The sequence below is a fragment of the Canis lupus genome, chromosome 13 (genome assembly GCF_011100685.1).
Source record: "Canis lupus familiaris isolate Mischka breed German Shepherd chromosome 13, alternate assembly UU_Cfam_GSD_1.0, whole genome shotgun sequence".
Taxonomy (NCBI): Eukaryota; Metazoa; Chordata; class Mammalia; order Carnivora; family Canidae; genus Canis; species Canis lupus.
This window is the reverse complement of record NC_049234.1, coordinates 5052384-5075464: the sequence shown is the minus strand read 5'-3', so window position 1 is coordinate 5075464 and position 23081 is coordinate 5052384. Positions and strand designations below refer to the sequence as shown.

Sequence of the window (23081 nt, the reverse complement as noted above, 5' to 3'; positions counted from 1 at the left end):
GCATATCCAAACTGACTAGAGTTTAATAAAGAGACTATTTCACAAAGGTGTGGGCAGGGTTTAAGGAAATCAACAAGCAGTGCAGCGGCCTGAAAAGCAATTTCCAGAACCAGAAGAAAATAGATATACTAAAGGGCCGGCAGATGGAACTGTTGTTTTCAACAGAAAGACACAACCAACCGCAAAGGCAAGTTCCTTCCTTTGAAGGAAGCCTGCAAACAAATAATGTGACCTCACTGTCCTCCCTCCCTCCAAACTGCAAATATCTCAAGACACAAAACCCAACTAAAAGTCAGGGACAAGGGACCCCAGTGGTGTAATCCTTAGAGGTCAGTCTCCCACTATATACAGCAAAATGAGGGAAAAGCAGTAGAGTAGGAGTAGATCTAGAGGGGTGAAAGGAAAAACTATGTAACATGCAGTAATAAAAGTTCAATGACATTCAACTGTATCTCTCTCTGGTCTTATAAAATTTACTTCCAATTGCTATAAATTTTCCTAACCTTTAGTTTGGAAATGGAATTTAACCATGAACCTTCAACCTATAAAACATCTAACAACGAGACTCTAAAATGGATCCTATGATTGCAAATTTTTGTTTTGTCATGAAGTCTTTATCCTATATTTGCTTCCAGAGCAAGTATCTCTATTATGATTCAGTGGCTGTGCCTTCTTGCACCTTCAATAACAAATCCCCAGTTGGGGTTGAGCCCAATTGTCCCCAAGCAGATAGAACAGACCCTCCCTAGTAAATTCTGTACTCAAGAATCCGATGGCTGAGTTAAGACTTACATTAACTTAGGCCAGACAATCATCAAAGAGAAATCAACTTATGGTAATAAAGTTCAGTACCATGGAAGTACTTCTGGAGTCAACCAGTGCAGATGGGGACTTTAAAGTTTTCCCAAAGTTAAACAAATAACAGATACTAACAAGAGGATTGATATTACTTAAGATAGCCACAGTAATAGACACAGTTAAGTTGACTTAACCCAGAAACATATGTCTTATTCATAAAAAGTCTAATGGAGTGGAGTTGGGGGCCTAAATCATCAGCCAGAACTTAATCACATGAACCCATTTAGAAACAAGGAAATCTGAAGAAAGGTAGTCCAGGGCTAGGCAGCTGGGCAGCAACAACTCTGTGAAAGAGAAATGTAAATCCCTGATGAAAACCTAGCTATCTCCACTCCAAATATATTTTTCCAAAAAAATATATTTGTGCAAAGAAAAACATTAATTCTTTCAGCTTTTAGTCCAAAGGAGTTCTGTGTGATGTGATGTGTAATAAAACAGATTGTTCATATATGTGTCTGAGAAGCAAACCCTTTATCAAAAATACCATTATGGTTTTATTCTGTTATCTAGCTGTATTGTTTAGTATCTGAAATCATATTTTATCACTCCTGGGTCTAAACCTATTCTAAACTTTTCCCTTTCTATAATCCTACTTCTAATCCTATTTCTAAAACTTTCCATCACAAAATCCAACAAAACTTACCTCTCTTTCATAACACAGCACTGTCTGAAACCTGCAATAATTCACTAAGCTAATATAAAGAACAGAATCTTCACCAACCACAATGTCATTTCCACAGCTAATCTCTTTTCTATATTCTCCTAAAGTATACTCACATTTCCAAAATTCTCTTGGAGGTGATATAGGAATGTATACAAGAAAGGAAATTTGTCCTAGTTAAATCTAACATCTAAAACAAAGATTGTGTAATAGCTAAAAATACCCAAAGAATGAAACAAAACCAGATGATGAGAAATTCATGGAGATGAAGTTGTCAATGGGAGCAAGGAATGTTCAATAAAAGGAAAGCAGACCTGCAGTTTTGAAAAAATTATACAATGGTAATATATTCAGTAGGAAAAAAGTTTTCTAAGTTAAAATGTTAAGTAGGCTTCCTCACAATTATGAACGGATTCAGAGAGTCCTGAGCTTCTTCCCTTTTTCTTTGCCTTCTGTTCTTTCTCCCTTTTTGTGCTTCCTACTATTACTCTATTATTTCCCATCCTACCCCTATTATATCAAAGTTGTAGTCACTTCTAGTATAAGTATTCACATTAAAAACTGTTTAGAATAGGAACGCCTGGGTGGTTCAGCAGTTAAGCCGCCTACCTTGGGCCCAGGGCATGATCCTGGAGTCCCGGGATCAAGTCCCACATCGGGCTCCCTGCATGGAGCCTGCTTCTCCCTCTGCCTGTGTCTCTGCCTCTCTCTCTCTCTCTCTCTCTCTCTCTCATGAATATATAAACAGAAATAAAATCTTTTAAAAAACCGTTTAGAATAAGTAAAACAATAAAAGAAGCCTTTCCCCCAAGTGCTCTCTCAAGAGAACTATGGTTCTGAGACTAGACCAGTTTAGAAAGCTAACCATCAGTGAGATGAGCAAAGATAGATATGTATTATGTATGCTAGTCAGTTGGGCATATTAGGCATCATAAGAGCTTACTTTATACTATTGGCAAATCCCAGTAATTTGGCACCTAAATATTTCCAAAGCTATCCTGCCTCTTGACCTCCACCAGGACTGCCTTCTTTCATATCTACATCATGTGTCACTTGGACTACTAGAAGAGTATCCTAAATAGTGCTCTTGCCTCTAGCATTACATATTCTCATCAATCCCCCGTTCTATAAGAGCGGGAGTTTTTTTGTTTTTGTTTTTTAATTTTTATTTATTTTTGATAGTCACACAGAGAGAGAGGGAGAGAGAGGCAGAGACACAGGCAGAGGGAGAAGCAGGCTCCATGCACCGGGAGCCCGACGTGGGATTCGATCCCGGGTCTCCAGGATCGCGCCCTGGGCCAAAGGCAGGCGCTAAACCGCTGCGCCATCCAGGGATCCCCAAGAGCGGGAGTTTTTTCAACAAAAGTCTGATTATATTGTGTCACTGCTTAAAATCCTCCCATGACTCCCTCCTGCCCTCTCGATTAAAGCCAAACCAAAAGAAGAACATATAACGTCTTTGAAGCTCTGACCCTTCCCATCTCTCAAGTCTCCTCTACTAACTCACCAATAAACCCTATGCTCCAGACCTTCTAAACCACTTCAAGTCAGTTTCTTGACCATGTCCTGCCTCTCTATTACAAAGAAAGTTAAAGGGTAGGGTAGGAAGACTTGAGAGTGTTAATATTTTTGCTTAGAATGTCTTTTTCTGCCCAACTAACATCTACTCATCCTATGAGCCTCAGCCTAGAGGTCATCCCCCCAAATTGGATCAAGTGCTCCCCTTCTACGAATATACCTATGATACACTGCGCACAGTGGTCTCCTAGCACTTACATGCAATATTGTAATTATGGTTTACCATGTTTCTTATAGTGAGTTCCTATAGAGTTAGCTGATAATGGTTCAAAGCATTTTAACACCCAAAGATAGATATCTGCACTTCATCAGATGACTAGTGAATACAACAGTATCTCTAATGTCTAGAATCTTTACTATCTAGTAGGAGTAAAATTTCTAGAGACTTAAAAAGGATAAAATGTCTGACCCCCTCAAACAATACCAAAGAGAAAACAAACTCTCAATTAACTAATCTGACATATTTTTTACTATGATCATGATGTACTAAAAACCCCTATATTGTGTTTTTTTTCATTACATCTTACATTTCAATGTGTTCATATGACTATGGTTGGCCTCTGATTGCCTGCCTCTGGGAAGAATTGTTTCTATCCAATAGTCTGTACACCACTTACCATTCAGCTCTGGTAAACGCACTGGAAATTTACAAATACTTCCAAAGTAAAGTAATAATTTTTAAAGCAAAATATTCCTTATATTAGAAAATAATTAAAATTTCAAAACAACATATCACAATACTCTTCTGGTCTCTAGTCAAAACAGGTATGTGCTTAGCCTAAAAGAAAGATGAGTTGCAATCACACGCAAATACTCTAATTTTGCTTCTAGTTATATAAGCAAAACTGGACATATATTTAAAAATTATAATTGATTTCAAAAAATAAGGGCACTACTACCCAAGCATATCTTTTTCTTTTAGACTATTGAATTTCACCTTGAAAACAAGCAGGACCTAAATGAACACAGTATCTCATTCTCAATGTTTCATTCATTCACCCAACTAATATTTTTTAGTACTACCATGCATAAAGCATTGTGTGTTAGGTTAGAAGCTGAGGCTAAAATGGTGAGCAAAACAGACATGGTATCTGCTCTCTGGGATTTTATCATCTAGCAAGGTAGACAGACTATAAAAAAAGAAACGGTAAGTTTTAAGAAGCATAACCGGGGAAATATGAAAGATGTGGAAAAGAAGGAAGAGGAGAACCTACTTAAGAATGTTTGGGTAAGAAAGCTCTCTAAGAATGCAAACTTGAAGCTACGGTCAGAAAGATGAGAAAGAGGCAGTCATACAAAGATTTTGTGTTTCCGAGAAGCAATGGAAAGGAGAGTACTCTGAACCATAATAATTCTTCAGAATCCATTACCCTGAAAAGATTCTCTGAGTTCTCAGATATAATATGAATAAGACAAATAAGTAAATACATATTTTTATTTATTAATAAAGTAAAAAATTGATCCCAGGCAAATCTAAGGACAATCACAGAGTAATTTGCACAAATTAGTTCCCTCACATTTACCCAAGACAATCAGTATCTTGCCAATAACCAATAATTTGCTGTATTATTTTCAGTACTACGCCTTAGTTATCAGGCTAAGAATGGTTTTTGCTGAGGAAATTGCTTCTAACTCATCACCTTCCCTTTCCATCCCTGGTCTTCTAGATAAATAATGAAGTAACTTAAAAATCTTCAGGTAGGGGGATCCCTAGGTGGCGCAGCGGTTTGGCGCCTGCCTTCCGCCTAGGGCGCGATCCTGGAGACCCAGGATCGAATCCCACATCGGGCTCCCAGTGCATGGAGCCTGCTTCTCCCTCTGCCTGTGTCTCTGCCTCTCTCTCTCTCTCTCTCTCTCTCTCTGTGACTATCATAAATAAATAAAAATTAAAAAAAATCTTCAGGTAGGTAGTTTTTTGGCTTCTCAGTAGAGAAGGAAGAGAATGTCTCAATTTATTTTTTTTTAAAAAAGTAAGATTTCACCGAGGAATGTTATGATAATATTAACATTTAGAAACTGTTGTCTATAATCAGTTAATAATGACTATTTGTTGCACACCTACTTATGACAGGACATCTAGTCTATATTGCTCACAACAATCCTTCAAGGTAGGTGTAAGGTACTATTCAGATAATGCAGATGAGGAAACATGGGCTCAGAGTGCTTAACAATATAAGTAAGACCTTACAGATATTAATTAGTAAAATAAGGTTTCAAGTCAAAATCCATCTGGTCCCTCACACTTGCCTCCATTACCTCTCTCTTCATCACACAGTATGATCAGTTCTTTATCAATATATATTGTCAACAAGAAGATATTATTTAATGGTCCTAGTTACTTTAAAATGTGGAACATATATAAAGAATTAAGTACTATCTCATAAGTCAATCGATGCCTTGGAATGCATTTTAAATTCTTAGAAACTACAGGTTTTCAATTTTTGACAATGGCCATGGCTATTTACATGTACAATAATGATTTTTATTTTAAAGTCTTCATGATTGCATTGTATCCATTATTTGATATGCCATGGTCTTAAATTTTCATTTAGCTATAAGAAGACAATATGGTAGCTTTTTAAATATTAGAATGAGAAAGATCATTCTAAGTACAACACAAACCCCAAAGCTATAAAACACAAAATAATAAATTCAAACACATTTTTTAAAAATCTTGACCAGTAATAAAAGGCATAAACAAGGTCATAAACAAATGACAATAAAAAGAGCTTCTATAAATCACTAAAAGTGACCCAAAAAAAAGACAAAAGACTCTAAACAAATGTAAAACAAATGTAAAAAACAAATCAGCCACACTGATAATAAGAAAACTTCAATTAAGTCTACAATGGCATATTTTTCACAAAAACATTGACAAAGATTATCACACACTGAATTGGAAAGGATGTGGGAGTCTCCCTAGTTTATGTTATTTATGCATACTTATTCTATGAAAGTAAATTTGGCGATATTTACTAACATTTAAAATACACTGACCTTTTGACCCAACAATGCATTTCTAGGAATTTATTCCAAAGATATATTCACGTATGTAGGAAATCATATATGTACAAAGATACTTATCACAGTGTTGTTCCTAATGGCAAAATACTTAGAATCAACCTAAATACCCAAAAATACGGTTCTAGTCAAAGTACAGAACATTCACAAAATGAGATATTATGCAGCCATTAAAATGAACAAGAAAACTATATATTAATGGGTGTGGAAATGATCTCCTAAAAAGTAAACTGCAATACACATTTGTGTTTTTTATGTTTCCACATATACATCCATCCATATATCTGTGTGCACAAACATACACTCATTACAGACACACACAATATGTGATATACATACATATCTACTCTTATGCATGGAATATTTCTAGAATAGTAATACAATAAACTGGCACAAGTCGTTGCCTCTGGCTTGGGGGGAAATGTAGCTAAGAAATTTTATATGATAAGTATATATTATCCATTAAATAAAGAAACTTATAAATTGACTTTGAAAAATATTTGTAAAATTAAATTTAAAAAAATTCAGATCTGCTAGTCTATGCTTTAAATGTAAGCTAAATTATCACTCTGATCTATCATTAAACTTTTCCTCATTGTCTTCCTTTATTTAGGGGGCAAATTTTATCCCTTTAACATTAACAGAAAATCCAAACATAGAATCAAAAGATAATTTGCACATCAAGAAACATAATTTCTAATTTGTTTTAAAAAAAAAAAAACTCATCTGAAAAAAAGCCTATGATATATATATAAAAAACTCAATATTTACTGAATGAAAACTTTTCTATTGATTTCAGTGGTTTTGCTTTTCTCATATATTTTTCCCCAATATCACACCAAAAAAATAAACTAAAAAAAAAAAAAAAAAAAAAAAAAACTCATTGGAAAATATAGGCTTAATAAATTATGCTTTTCTTTCCAAAAAAAGTATCTTCATTTTCCCAACAAAATGTGTAATCTGCCTCATTAACAACAACATTACTTATTAGGTAACTAATAGGTGCAGGTGTTAAAAATGCTCCAAAACACAAACTCCAAAGAAGAGTACATTTTTATTCTTACCTTCAAGAAGTTTACAATCTTTGAAAGACAAGGCTTAAAAATACTAGTAAGTAAAAGAACATTATAGATTCTACCAGTAGATTGAGTTATCAAAACTAAAACTATAAAAGGATGTTCATGTAAGGATAAAAAAAAAGTAATTACTGATCTATTGAGGGATCTGAGATATAAAAATGCTTCCAAAATTTTAGTATCTCAATCTCATGTAAAATGAAGTTACTTGATGATGATAGAAGACTTCCAGAGTATGTGGATGTTCAGCAAGGCTTTGAAGAAATTGCTAATAATTAAATATAAATAGTTCCTAATTAATTCTCTTCGTAAAGAGAGAGACTACTATAGTGGTCTTAATCTCCTTTGATTGCTCACCTCTCTCATTAAGAATATCTCAGGCATGAACTTCTTAATACATGCATATTTACTCACAAAGCATACGCATCTTAATATTGTGTCAATCCATATATTAAATATCAGTGAAACTTAATTTCTTTTTCAAGTAAAAATAGAAATAGGAATATAAGTTTTAATATTCTCTTCCTGTACTCCAATATATCATCTTGTGATGTACTTTGGTATGCATATCCCACTTTGTATGAATACTTAGTATGAAAATATTTTCATCCAATGGTTTCAATTTTTCACACATCAAACTTCTCTTTTAACATAGTTGTTACAAGCAGCAGACATGAATTTGATTTTCAGTTTCTCTGTCCATGACCTTCTCTCAGAATAGATGTTAAAATGCAATTAAATGGACACCACTCTTTTAAAGAAAAACAAAGGATAATGTAGTCTTGACCAGATAAAATGGCCCCTAAAATTTAATGAGAAATAGTAATCATTGAAGAATACTAGTATTATTTTTTCTTATACATAGTATTTATAACTTAATACCCAAAATTGATATTACCTAATAAATTATAAAATTCTTCAAAACAATCTTTTCTTATAATTCTATCAGAAAGTCTAATCTTTTCCTCATTTTCCTTGCCTAGTCTTACTTTATTACAAAAGCCAAAAACATTCTTAAAGAACATGTAAAATTAAATTTTTAAGTATATTATGCTTTAACCTCCAAGAAACTTCTTGTTAAAATGAATATAAAAATAATTCTGAAACCATGTAGGCCATTTTGAGGCATGTCTCCTTCCAAGACTGTTAGGTAGAAATGCAAACATATTTAAAATAAAAAGAATAGATTTTTCATCAGTGTAATTTCATAGACCCGTGTGAATGTATGTTTAGAGAATGTTTCTACCTAAACTGTGCAAATATGAATGTATGAACACTATATATATTTGCATGGTATGTTGGTTTACACAGAAATGTAATGTATGTAATGTAATGAACCTACTTGAAAAACCCTTTCACAACATTTTCCTAATATAACATACTGGTCACTCTGAGTAATTCTTAATTTAGTATTCAAAAGTTCGTTTACATTTCTATATATCAGAACAATAAATGGATTTGGAACTACAGTGAACTAGCCAGTAATACTATGATTTAGCACACTATAAAGAAGTAAAAACACACTGTACATTTAAATATGTGGGTCAAAGAAATAAAACCACATTTTATTTGACATCATTTTGGCACCACTAATTTTAGTGCAAGTATAGTGAAAAATATAGATTCATATATCTAAATATCAAACCCTAAGTTATCAAAAGCTTGGAGTGGTCAGTGTATGTAGTAAAGCTAAGGGAGTAGAATGCTCAAAAAGCTTCAATATTAATGCTTTATTTCTCCATTAGTTAAAATAAGCACTTAAATCTCTTAACTGTTTTTCACTTGCCAAGCTGACTAATAAATCATATTCCTAAACAAGCCTCCAAACCCAGGAATTAGCTTTGAAGAAGTGATTCTTCTGTATTCCAATTAATATGTCAGGAACATTTGCTCTCTTAGAGCTTCAATATTTTTTGAGAAATTTTTTTTCTCAAATATGTACAAATATTTGATGCACTTGTTACCATAATTTATGGTATTTTTATAAAATATGAAAATATGTGTATAGACAGAAACTTGTTTCTTTATAAGTGCATTAAAGAATACTGAATTCGACAACCTGTTTTTAAAATCTACATGATTAGAGGTCAGTGTATTAGTACGTTCATAGAGGAACTCTACTCTGTCAACTGTGTGTTACTGTGGAGAATATGGGAAAAGTGTATTTGATAACACACCGATGAACCATCCCACCTTTGGCACATAAACTGTACAAGTTAATCTCCTAGTGAATAATTCATTTCAAGTAAAATGAATTCAAGTAAAATGAAAAAGAAAAAAAAGGGGAGTTGGAAAAAACATAAAAAGGTTACGCCTCTTCTGCACAATCTCTTTCATACAGTAACTGAGAAGTCAAATGCCCATAAAACACTGAAAAGCAAACCCGCAGAAACCAATCTTTGCTTAGAGTGAGAAGAAAAGGAGCCTCAAAGCTGTATTTGCGTCTGGACAGCTCCCTGGTGCTGAAGTTACACAGCGCTACACCGAGATGCCTGGGTGCTGCCTTTACTATCCCACCCTCGGCAAAATCCCGGCCGCCCAGACTGGGAACACGAGTAGCAGAACTTAGTGAGGTAGGAAGCATCCCACACCGCAGTCATGGTAGGAACGGGAGCCTCTCCAGAGTCTCCTCAGGATTAAACAGATTGACTAGTTGCAAACAGGAAGAACAGCAGAGCGCAGGGTGTTAGAACCCGCCGAGGGGGAGGGGCTGGAAGATGGCGGCGGCCGCACACCCACCCGAGACCTGCCAGGGCTTAGGCCCCTCGCCCGCACCGCCGCCCCCCTGCCCGCGGCGACCACGGGCAGCTCTGCTCGTCTCCGCGGTGCAGGCGGAACCGCCCTGCGGAAACCCGGGCCCGGGGGCCCCGGCCGCGCCCGCGTCCCCGGCCGGCGCGCCTTCGCCGGGTCCCGGCCGGGGAGCACCTGTGCACGGCCATATTGGATTCGCTGCCCCAGTCACTGCCTCCGCGCGGGGGCGGCTGGAAGGGAGAGGGGACGCGCGGAGTCTGGGTTCCGCTTCAGCCCCGCGGGGGCCCTGGAGCCCAGCTGGCCCGCGGGGAAAGCCGGAAGGACGCCCGGGAAAACTGCAACGTTCCAGAGGCTCGCCACCCTCTCGTCTCACGGCCTCGGCGCCCTCCCTCCCCGACACACACCCCCGCGCTCCGACACCCACAAAGCAGCCCCGGCGGCCGGCGCCGGCCGCAGCCCTCGTGGCCCCGGCGCCGCCGGCTGGAGGGAGAGAGGGAGGGAGGGAGGGAGGGCGGCGAAGCGGGGCGCGCCGGCGGCAGCAGGGCAGCGGCTGTGGGGGCGGAGGGGAGGGAGGGAGGCGGGAAGATGGAGCCGGGTCCTTACTTGAGCACCGACTGCTCCTTCTCCTCTTCTTTCTTCTGCCGATCCATGACGGCCAGGATGATCTTCCTCTCCTCCTCCGTGAGGTGGCTGAGGTCGGGCATCTCGGGCTGCAGGGGCGGCTGAGAGGCCGCCGGGGTGGGAGCCGGGCGGCCCCGCGGCCCGACAGGAGCCGACATGTTTGGCGGAGCTCACCCACCCAGGGGGCAGGGAGGCGACTCCGGCGGCGGCGGCGGCGGCGGCGGCGGCGGCGGCGGCACCCGCGCGGGCGGCTGGGGCAGGGGCAGCCTCCGGCGCTGGGACAAATGCATACAAATCAATGGCCTTCAAGTCCGAGGCGACAGCCCCCCTCCCCCGAGAGAAAAAGAGCCGGGGTGGGGCGGGGGCAGCGAGGGCTGGGGAGCGCGCTCCGGGAAACGTTCCTCCTTCCCGGGGGCGAAGGGCTGGCAAGTGAGCGGTTTGGCAGAGAGGAGCGGGAGGCCGGGCCGGGCCGCGTGTGCGCCGAGCGGCGGGGGAGGGAGCGGAGTAAGGTGGCGGGGACGGCGAAGGGTGGGGTGACTGGAGGGAGCGGGCGCGAGGGAGTCCGGCGGGGGCGCGCGCCGCCGCGCAGGGGAGAGGGGGAGCTGCGGCCCGGCCCCCGGGGGAGTCCCGGGAACTTGCTGGGAGCGCGGGGACGCAGCGGCCTCCCGCGGGCGGGGCGCCGGGGCGGGGGCCGCGAGCGTGGAGAGGAACCGGGCCGGGCTCCCGGAGGAGCTGCTCGGCTGTCCCGCCGACTGACGCGTCCCTGAGCCTCCGGGCGCCGCGGAGGGAGGACCCCCCCGAAGGGATCGGGGAAGGGCCGCGGGGCCGGGGGCGGCCGCCGAGACCGCCCCGGGCTAGAGCGGGGAAGCGAAAGCCGGGACGGGGTGACGAGGGCGGGCGGCGGCGAGGCCCGGGGCCGGGGCCCTCCGGCTGCCACCGCCCGGATCCCCGCGAGCTCCGACGCGCAGCAGGGCCGGGCGCGGGTGCTTGCTCATCACGCGCCTGCCCGCGGACCCTCCGCCGCTCGGTGCGGCCGCCCGCGCCTCCTCCGCCCCTCCGCCTCCCGGGCTCCTCCCGCGGGGGCCGCGTCACCTCCCGGCCGCCCGGGCAGCGGCGCCGCGAGCACCCCTCCCGAGCGCGGCCCGTGGGCTGGGGGCAGGGGGCCCGTGGAGAACGGGAGCCTTGGTAGATGAGGGCGCGCTGTGGGTCGGGTCGGGAGGTAAGGAGCGGGAGCCTGGGGGCAGAGAGGAGTGTCAGGTCCGGGGATGGGGAGTGCCTGGAAGTAGGGGCACCTAGGGTTTTGGAAAGGAGGGAACTGGGGGGAAGGGGGGAGGATGCCCCGGAGTCGGGCTCGGAGGCGAAAGAGTGTGGCGGGGCTCCCCAGGTGTTGTGGGTGCGGTCCTGGAAGGGAGGAGAGGATAGGGTTGGGGCGGTCCCCTTGGGTGCGGGGGTGGGGGTGGGGGCCCGCCGGGGTACCTTGAGGGGAAGGGAGGGAGCCGTGAGCGAGTAGGGAGTGCAGGTGATGTCGGGGACCTGGAACCCAGTGCTGAGGGTGGAGGTGGGGGTGGGGGGGAGGAAGTTCTAGAAAACTGCAGGCTGACGGCTAAGAATGCGAGGAGAGATGCCGAGGGGACATGGTGGGAGAGCGCGGAGAAGTGGGGGGGGGAGGGGTGAGATTGAGGGAGTTAGGGTTTGTCTGGGGGAGGTGTGAGGATGAAGAGGAGCCAGGAAGCTGTGAGGGTGCTAGGATCATCCAGAGGGTGAGCCTGAGCCTGGGCCATGGGCTTCGGTCTATTTGGCCCTTACTGGGGGGCCTAGTCCAGAGAGAAGAGGCAGAGAAGCGAGGCGATCGGGTTAGTGTCTAGGTCTGACTTTAGAGGCACCGAGATGGCTTCGGTGAAAGATACAGAAAACCAGCTGCGGGAAAATGGCAGTGGCCGCTGCCGCCTCTCTGGACCTAGCTGGGCACGGACCTGGCCGCCCTCTGGGTGGGGGCTGGGAGGGGTGGAGGGGAGGCTCGAGTGGTCCTGGCTGGGGTAGGGTTAGGGTGCGCATCGCTAGTGACCGTCCTCCTCAGGGCACTCTCCGCAAGAGAGTTGGGGAGTGTGTTTGTGCGTGTGTATATGTATATGGGCACACCCCTACCTCACCTTCCACACTTGCAGTGTTTAGTACAAGCCAGTTTATGGTCACATGAGTACTATACGGCCTTTGGGGTTTGTATTATATTTACCTTTGTGGTGTGTAGTAAGCGTCTCCTTTCTGCCCTGTTCCCCAGGTACCATATGACTAACTCCCAATTTAAGAGAGCTGGGGACAGACAAGGCAGCCCTAGAAGTCTCTTGTGACTTCTAAGCTTAAATATCTGTGTGGGTTTTTTTTTTTCTCCCATTCCTTGTAATTGGGAAGAAGGAAGAAGGAAAAGTTTAAGTGTACACTTTTTAAATTCATCTGCTTCAAACCAAACTAGCATACTCCAAATAATTCCTTTTTACAGCTAAGCAAAATAGAAAAGATTATATGTATCCCAATTTATTACATTTTGTTTTAGTTTAGAACTGGAGAATTTTTATAAATCTCTAAGCCAACCTCATCATCCTGTGGAAAATTGAAGACTTAAACATCAGCCAGCTAGTAAATGGCAGCATTACAACTTAGAATCTAGATATTTTTACTCCAACTTGAGTAAAAATGGTGCTTTTCAACCCTGGCTGCAAGTTACAATTATCTGGGTCACTTTTCAAAAATACCACGTAGGTCCAACCTTAGATCAAATGAATCAATCTCTGGGGTTAGGACTGTGGTCATAGGTATACTCCCTAAGTGACTAATGTACAGCTAAGGTTCAGAATTGCACTGTGAGCACTGCAAAATAGAAAACAGGAGAAACTGGGAAGTGGAAAACAAGAAGAGCACTTCTTTTAGTTATTTTAGCTATTTTGAGTACATAAAGGTGAACTTAAAAGTAGTTGTCCAAATTAAAGAGTTTTGGTCCTCCTTTACAGTAGAGACACATTCTGGGCCCTGCACCATTTTCTACCAGTAACGTAGCATGCTGGGTGCCTGTGGCTGTGCTTCCCTGTGCCTTCACTGCCTCTCACCTGCCTGGACACATTGCTTACTTATGAAATACAATGCACATGAACTGATATCATTGGGAGAGCTGACTTCTTACGGGATTGAAGCTAAAGTGAGTGATCTTACTGTGTTTCATTTTTACATTTCTTTACTGCAACACCTGATTTTCCTATTAAAGGGAATCCTCAGGAAGTATGTTAAAATCATCTTCTACCTTGATTCATATATCTTTTCAAAATAAAAATGTGTCAGACCGTATATCATGTATAAATGTATATCACATAGAATTTTAAATGGACTACTTTTCAAAGTAATAGACCCAATTTAGTGTAAGATTGCAATGCTCAAAACTGAAAGTAAAATACCTTCAAAAGATCTCTTATCTTTTTATCTATAATCTGAATCTTAGAGCATTCTGTTTTGTTTGCTCTGGTTTAATATTCTACTTAAAATGTTTATCACATCTCACTGTATCCTGTAGGGCATATGTTTTACTTGGGCATGTCCCTCAGATATGTGAATTTGAGGTTGAGTTCAAACTGTGATTGTTCTTAACTTTAGAAGTAACTGACCATCTTCATCATTGAATTCTCAAGGCCCTCTTGATAGGCTACACATTAACTCCAAAATGCAAGTCCTTTCCTTCAATACCTGCAGGGACACAAGTTTTTTTAAGATTTTAGGTCTGTGGACTTTCATTTTTACATGTGATAGCTACTTGAAATCTATGAATAAGTCCTAGGAAGCATCTCTAAACTAAAATCATAAACTAATCACATCACTAGAACTTACTGAGGACTCAGTACTCTGCTAAAATTCTCTGGCTGCCTAAAATGCTTGGAATCATTGCAGCTTTCCTACGGTACATGAATATACTTAGGTGGTTGGCATGTCTATAGTTTTTCCTAACAGATCTTGTGGATCTACAGTCTTTTCTGAACACAGCATGAAGAGCAAGCCTCCTAAAACATTAATCAGATCATTTCACTCCACTGGCCAAAATCTTGCATTGGCTCTCCATTCTCCCTAAGTCAAAGTTAAACTATTTAATTTGCTTACACATCCCACATAATCTCCCTGACCTCATCCACTACTTTCTTTCAGGCTTTCCTCTAGCTGTTCCCTCTGCCTAGAACACTCTTCATGAGATAGTCACTTGCTGACTCCCTCTGCTCCTTCAAATTTCTGCTGGGTTATTCATCCTATGTAATACTTCAACTGCCCCACCCACTCCTTAGTTGTTCCAATCTCCTTTACTGTACCCTACTTTTTCCTTTTTCCACAGCACTGGCTACTCTCTGACAACATTTATTCCGTGTTCACTAATCCCAATTTACTATGCATATCATTAGTCATCAGCCTCCCTCTACTAGAATATAAGCACATGCACAGAGCAGGATTTTTACTAATGTAGCCTAAGCACCTAGAACAGTACAGAGCACATAGTAGGTGTTCCAACAAACACCTGTTGAGTAAATTTCTGGGGAGAGAATTTGTCAGTTATTGGTTTAAGTTGGGCAGGAGAAAGGGAGAAAAGCTTTCTCAAAAGGGGGAAACACAGGTGCAGAGAAGTCAGATCTAAACTTTGTCAAGGTATATAGGTTCCCTTACAGTTCATCTCCTGCCTACCTCTAGGCTTTTCTTCAATGCAACCTACCAACCTGTTCCCCTCTTCAGCATGACAACCTTCGTGGATTTTGCTGAATGTGTAGTTTCTCATTTCTGTGACTTTCTACTCCCTTTCCCATAACCTTCCTCTCAGTTATCTTTTTTGTCTTCGTATGCTCATCCTTCCCTTTCTCCTTCCACTTTTTTTACCCCAGGCTCTCTTAGCACTGCACAGACCTTGCTAACAGATAGCACTTGTCACATAGCATTGTAGGCATTTATTTCTTTGTCTGTAGCCTCAACTAGACCATGAATTCTTTAAGAGCAAGGAATATGCCTTTCACTCCAGTTTCCCCAGAGCCTACCAAACCATCTTATGTATTATAGAGGCTCAATGAGTGGTCACAAAGTCATAAGAAAAATCACTATTATTGGAGTATGAAAGGAAAGAGGCTGGGAATTGTAGCAAGAGCTAAAGCCAGAGAAGCAAGTGGTGGGAAGATTATGCTATAACCTTATATGCTGTGATGAAAAATTTGAACTTGTTTTATAGTCATTGGACAGGCAGTGGAGGCTTTTTTTCTAATGAACAGGGAACCCTGGGTGGCGCAGCGGTTTAGCGCCTGCCTTTGGCCCCGGGGCGCGATCCTGGAGACCCGGGATCGAATCCCACGTCGGGCTCCCAGTGCATGGAGCCTGCTTCTCCCTCTGCCTCTGTCTCTGCCTCTCTCTCTCTCTGTGTGTGTGTGACTATCATAAATAAATAAAAATTTAAAAAAAATTTTGATGAACAGAACTGACATGATCAGCTTTAATTTTCAGGAGAATATCCTGCCTTCAGTTCCTCATCCATATCCAGAACAGCTGCTAATAGAATTACAGAAAGGACACAGATGTGCAGTGGGCTTGGAGACACAATTGCAGAATTTTTCCCTCCTGTCTCCAGGATTCATTTTTCTGGCCATTTTGCTCAGTAGATTATAACAGCATGATAATGAGGCCAAGGTCATGGTTTAAATCCCTGAGTGAGTCAGTCAGTGTAGTGGCCACAGCTGACTGTTAATCTTGCCAGTTGTCAAATGACATGTTATTTCTTAACCAGAAGCTATGTGGAAGAATATGACTGGTTCACTAAAAGTTAATCAGCATTATTGGAAAAGCAACACAAAGTACTTAGCTATGGTTATAGGACCATACTGTCATTTTAAATTAAAATAACAGTGTTATATTAGTGACAACAAAAGAGCACAGCATCAAAGAAAGAATACATTGTTTATTCCCAGAAAAGAAGCTTCAGATTAGTATAGTTTAATTATTGGGATTTGAGACCAAGAAGTAATGAAAAATTTAGTGGATGTTAGTGTAGATAAGCTTTATTAATTACTTTTTGTGTATTTAGCCATGTAGGAGGTTATTTCTTAATTATTATGTCATAAAACCCATAGAGTCATTTATATTAAAAGGATCTGGGAAAATCATATTCTAATCATCTTTCATTTATAGCATTACAATGTTATTTCTATTTTTATTCCCTCCTAGCAATCAGTGAGCACATCTTTAAAGTGCAATAGGACAATTATTGGAGGTTGAGACATAGAGGCATAACTGATGTTACTGTTTTCTTAATTATACCTTCATCTTAGTTACAACTCTGACCACTTACCACCACAGTAAAAAAAAAAAAAAGTGAATTTTATGGGATCAGAAATAAATGTAAAAACTCTAATAAACAAATGGATGTAGGCATTAAATATCAATTAAACAGCAACAGCTACTAACATCATAAAAGATAATCAGCCAGGCATTATGTGCTTCCTGATGGAAGAACACAACACAACCCGTGAAGTTGTCTTCCAAAAAAAAAAAAAAAACCCTTGAATTTGAACATCTTCTGGATCCACCTATCAATTTACAGGAAACACTGAGAACAAAGGACCATTTTAAACTGCACCATGGGATTATAATATTCAGCTTTTTTAGCAAATATTATAAGGAAAAAATAAAGAGCTAGAAGGAGGATCTAAACTTTAAGTGAAACCTAAAAGACCTCATCTAAGTACAAGAATTCATGAACCTCATTTGGACCTTGATTTTTAAAAAAGACTGGAAAAACATTTGAAAGAACTGGAAATCTGGACAGTAACTATTTGGTAACTATTGAGAATAATAGATAATTGTTGGTTTTTTAGACTAATATTGTGATAATGTTAAGAAATAAAGAATCTGGGCAGCCCCTGTGGCGCAGTGGTTTAACACCACCTGCAGCCCAGGGCCTGACCCTGGAGACCCGAGATCGAGTCCCACGTCGGGCTCCCTGCATGGAGCCTGCTTCTCCCTCTGCCTATGTTTCTGTGCCTCTCTCTGTGTCTCTCATGAATGAATAAATAAAATCTTTAAAAAAAAAAAAAGAAATAAAGAATCCTTAGTAATACATACTAAAATACCTATGGATGAAATTACTGGATGTGATATCTGAGATTTGCTTCAAAATAAGGGAGAAGAAATAGGTAGGAAATAGGGAGAAGAAATGGGTAGGAAATATCAGAAAGGGAGACAGATCATGAAGACTCCTAACTCTGGGAAACGAACTAGGGGTGGTGGAAGGGGAGGAGGGCGGGGGATGGGGGTGAATGGGTGACAGGCACTGAGGGGGGCACTTGACGGGATGAGTACTGGGTGTTATTCTGTATGTTGGCAAATTGAACACCAATAAAAAATAAATTTATTGTTTAAAAAAAATAATATGGATGGGCTGTGAAGGGAGCAAAACTGGCCATGGAAGACAGTAAAAAAATCCTTCATAATAAAAATGTTTAGCAAGAGAATAAGAGTCTCTAGTCTCCACTCTGGCTGACTTTCATTAAACTAGAAAATCAACAAACTCAGATTATCTTTTATCAAGCATTTGTTATTCAATACATACCACGTTAGCTGCTTTCACATTTTTTACCACCTTCTCACAGCACCTCTTGAAGAATTAGTATCATTCTATTTCATAGGTTAGAAAACTACCTGAGAGGTTAATTGATTTGACGGAAGGAAAAGATTGAATTCTAAGGCAAATGTTCAAATTGAGGTCTCCCCATTCCCTGTCGAGTATTAATGCCATTATATGCAATTGCTTAATATGGTTATATGCATATATTGTTTCCCTGACTAAAATATGAGTACATTTTCACTGCAATGTTTAACATGTAATAGGCATCATAAAATAGTTATATTTAACCCAAACTGGTCCTAAACTGCCATACTTAAAATGAAAAAAAAAAAAAAACAATTATAATAGAAACTAATATTTAGTTAAGGTGACCTTAGGTTCCAGTTTGCCTGACGCGATCCCAGCTTGCACAGGACAGCTCTTGTGTAATCTGTTGATCAGATGTAGTTTTTTTTTTAAGATTTTACTTATTTTTATTCATGAGAATACACAGGAGAGAGAGAGAGAGAGGCAGAGACACAGGCAGAGGGAGAAGCAGGCTCCATTCTGGGAGCCCAACGTGGGACTCGATCCCAGGCCTCTAGGATTACACCCTGGGCTGCAGGCGGCGCTAAACCGCTGAGCCACCAGGGCTGCCCCAGATGTAGTTATTAATTACAACTCCTTTCACTCTCAAAAGTACTCATTTACCCATCAAATTTTGTGGTTGTGCTGTATTTGGTGCAATATGAATTAGGCTCAGATGGACAATATATAATGGGTATAGAAAAATCTATAAAATTCAAACAGTGTGGTTCCATGATAAAGGTCTATGTCCTAATCGTCCTGTAATTACCATACTACATGCTAGACATTTAACAAATTTGATTGAAAAAAAAATTTGATTGAAATAGTTAATGAATTCTCCATTAAGAAAGAGTAAATCCCTCTGATTAGATTATATTTTCCCTTAGGACAAGATTTTTTTACTCTGTCTGGAATCCAGAAATAGGAATACCAAGAATACTGGGCCCATCTTCTGATGAATATTGCTGGCAAAAATCGATCAAGTGGCCTAGGATTTGTAAGAAGCATAATAATGGATATAGAAGTTATCCACATAGCCTAAAATACAGTGCAAGAAGATAAAGCCATGATAATCTTCCCAACTGGAAGAAAAAATAATAGTTGTTTATTTGAAAACATGTAGGAAGTGACTGTGGAAGTCTTGGCCAAAGTCTAATCACTTAGGAAAAACCTGCAACCTAAGATTTCCAACAAAATTGTGGCTTTCAGAGTCACAGGGTGGGTTTATCTTCTGCAACATGAACTGGCTGCTGTACACTTCAAATGCCTCCCTCTGCCTATGAGGATCACTTTAGCCTTATCTAGATGGTGTCTGGTCCAAATACTTTCGTCCATGTCCTTTACTCTGCCAGACACTGAAATTCAAGAAACTGCATCCTAGATCTGATGAAAGGAGAAGCAAAGCTTACTATCAGCTGTGTACTGATGGTACTGCATCCCTAATTACTTCACTATCTTTCTGATTAGCGTCATATAACACTAAACTGAAAGGGAGATAGAAGAGTCCTGTCATTTCCCACAAGGGAAAGGTGAAGAAAAGATTAACAGAAGAGATCAAGAATAATCCAAGTTTATTAGAGTCTTTATCTTAGTCAAGGATAATTTAGTTCATTCAAATACCAGTGAGAGAATAATAAATTTATTTATTGGCTGGATGTTTTATAGGGTGCCTCATATATACAGAGAAAATGTCAACATGCCAATAATTTTGGAGAAGTTATTTAACTTTGGGAGCTTTGGTTTCCCTCTTATAAAATAGAATTCTTCTACCAGATCGGTAAGATTCTTTCTACCTTTCAAATGTAACAATCCTATAAAATACTACCATTATCTAAGGCTTCTGAAACATACCACTCAAACAGCAAGCATGTATCAGAAACTATTGAGAACAACATAGCTGTATAAGGAATAATGTCCGCCTCGAAAACTTCATAGTCTAGTACGAGGCACAAACACTTCTAAGCCATTGTAGTACATATTATAAGAGAGGTATCTATATAATTATGTGGGAATAAAAAGAGGATATACCTACCTTTTATGAGTGATCATAGAAAGAATTTTCAAATGGGTTTTGAGAGAAATTATTTAGACAGAAAAAGAAAGATGAATGCATGGAACTGGATAGTTTTGTATGACTTGGAGTGTGGGTTTTAAGAGGCGAGAGAGGCAGTTGCTGCAAATGAGGCTGGAAGCAGAACCTCTAAGATATGGTAAGGAGTTGGACTTCATCCTGCAACAGTGCTTCCCAAAATTGTGCATAAAAATCAGCTTTGTAGATTTCATTAAAATGCAGATTCTGATTCAGTTAATTTAAGGTAGAGCCTGAGATTCTGCATTTCTAGTGAGCTCCATGTGAAGCTTCATAAACTGCTGATCCGTGGACCACAGTTTGAGTGTGAAGTGTATTCTAAAGTAGGGAAATGATATGGTGAGATTGTTTTTAGGAAAGGTTACTCTCTGAACAGGTAGGAAGTGAAATGGACAGAAGCAAGAGTGGTGATAAAGAGAAAAATAAGGAAGCATTTGAAATAATGAAGGTCACATAGAACCTGAACCATGGAGATGGAAAGGAGGGAGTGTCTTTAAAATATTTTTAAGATGTAGGATAAGGGTATCCCTGGGTGACTCAGCAGTTTAGCGCCTGCCTTCAGCTCAGGGTGTGATCTCAGGGTCCCTGGATCGAGTCCCACATTGGGTTCCCTGCATGAAGCCTGCTTCTCCTTCTGCCTGTGTCTCTGCCTCTCTGTGTCTCTCATGAATAAATAAATAAAATCTTTAAAAAAAAAAAAAAGATGTAGGATGAATAGGACTTGATGACCAATTAGCTGTGACAGGTGAGAAAGAGAGTCCACACAAGAATCTAGTAGTCTCAGGGATCCGTGGGTGGCTCAGAGGTTTAGCGCCTGCCTTTGCCTAGGGCATGATCCTGGAGTCCCATGATTGAGTCCCACACTGGGCTGCCTGCATGGAGCCTGCTTCTCCCTTTGCCTGTGTCTCTGCCTCTCTCTGTGTGTCTCTCATGAATAAATAAATAAATAAATAAATCTTAAAAAAAAAAAAGAATCTAGTAGTCTCACTTAATTTGATTTAAAGGTATAAAATCTCACTAAATCAGTGTTGAACTGCATCCCCAAAATAAGAAAAGACTATAAAAACACACTGTTTGGCCATAGCCATCTTTGGCCATTGGATTCTATTTAACCCTGTAATAGTGTCAGACTGAACTAGAGCTATGCTGTCCAACATGGCAGCCACTAGCCATAAAGCCATAGCCACACTGGCCCTATGTGGCTATTTAAACTTATATCAATTTATTATTATATTAATTAAAATCAAATAACATTAGAAATTCAGTTCTTCAGTTACACCGGTCACATTTCAAGTGCTCAATACCTAGGTGTGGCTAGCTAGTGGCTACGTTTTGCAGAGTACCAACCAATACAGAACATTTTCATTTTCGAAGAAATTTCTATTGGGTAGCATGATAAAGGAATTCAGCATCTGTATTGCAGGGAATCAACATAAAAAGCAGCCCAATGCCTTTATTTTTTAGTTATTTAAAATGTATCCTTTTTAGGATATTTTTAATATTTTTAATTTTTTTTTACCCAGCAGTCAAGGAATTAAGAAATGGGAACATTTGAAAAACCACATTGAAGGTGAGGAAATGTTGGCAGGCTCCACAACATCATTTTCCTTTGAGAAAAAACACGAGGGTTTGAAAATCCCAGAAGATGTCTCAAGATCATAACACCCTTGAGAAAATGAGCTCCTTTGTAAGTGCATGGGAAAGGTAACAGACACATTCCCCATATGTAAGCAAAGGATAAATAAGGCTCCATTTTAAAGCCGGGTGGCGCAGCAGTTTAGTGCCGCCTTCAGCCCAGGGCTGATTTTTTAAAATCTTTTTTTTTTTTTTTTTTTTTTTAATTTTTTTTAATTTTTTTTTTATTTATTTATGATAGTCACAGAGAGAGAGAGAGAGAGAGAGGCAGAGACATAGGCAGAGGGAGAAGCAGGCTCCATGCACCGGGAGTCTGATGTGGGATTCGATCCCGGGTCTCCAGGATCGCGCCCTGGGCCAAAGGCAGGCGCCAAACCGCTGCGCCACCCAGGGATCCCCGATTTTTTAAAATCTTTTAAAAAAATAAATAAAAATAAAACTATACATGAGAATCTTTAATAAAATGGAAGCAGTACCAAAAGTGAAAAAGAAGGAGTTTGGCCCCCAAATGTTAAAATATATGCACACAGGAATTAATTACCTTATAAATAGTGTTTCTAATATACAAATGTGTATGGAGCTGATGATCGTAATAAGGTACAACTTTAAGCATATTATTCCTTATCTTCTCTCCACCACTGATTGGAGGATTTTTATACAAATACAGCAGAAGCATTACAAAAGTTTTTTTTTTTCAAGTAACTGAAAGTTTATTCTGCTAAAGTTTTTTTAAGTAACTGAAATTAACCCAGATGATGCAGGAGATTTAAAAAAACAATAATGGCCTCACGTTGTTTACTTTTACTTTGTATTTAATGAAAATTATGGGTTCAGCCACTACTCTATGAAACTAATATCTAAGGGCACCTGGCTGGCTCAGTCAGTAGAATGTACAACTCTTGATCTCTAGGTTGTAAATTCAAGCTCCATTACTTACGTTTACCCTTAGGTAATCTCTACTTAAAATTAAAAATATAAGTAAATAAAATTGTATCTCCAATCTTAGTCCTTCATACTCAAGTATCTGTATAGCATTTTTTTTTAAGATTTTATTTATTTATTCATGAGAGACACACACAGAAAGAGACGCAGAGACACAGG

General features: G+C 40.4%; 1 protein-coding gene across 30 annotated transcripts in view; it reads right to left on the bottom strand.

The window, feature by feature from the left end:
• RIMS2 (regulating synaptic membrane exocytosis 2) overlaps positions 1-10762 on the bottom strand; it is a 591823-nt gene extending 581061 nt beyond the window's left edge. For 16 of the 30 annotated variants that reach the window (XM_038555311.1, XM_038555266.1, XM_038555308.1 and 13 more), the window contains exon 1: positions 10549-10762. In XM_038555311.1, the coding sequence (XP_038411239.1) occupies positions 10549-10724 (176 nt within the window). In that variant the 5' untranslated portion in view covers positions 10725-10762. The remainder of the gene's footprint in view (positions 1-10548) is intronic. The other 14 variants (XM_038555288.1, XM_038555275.1, XM_038555283.1 and 11 more) reach the window with 1 other exon arrangement.
• Positions 10763-23081: the final 12319 nt, after the last annotated feature.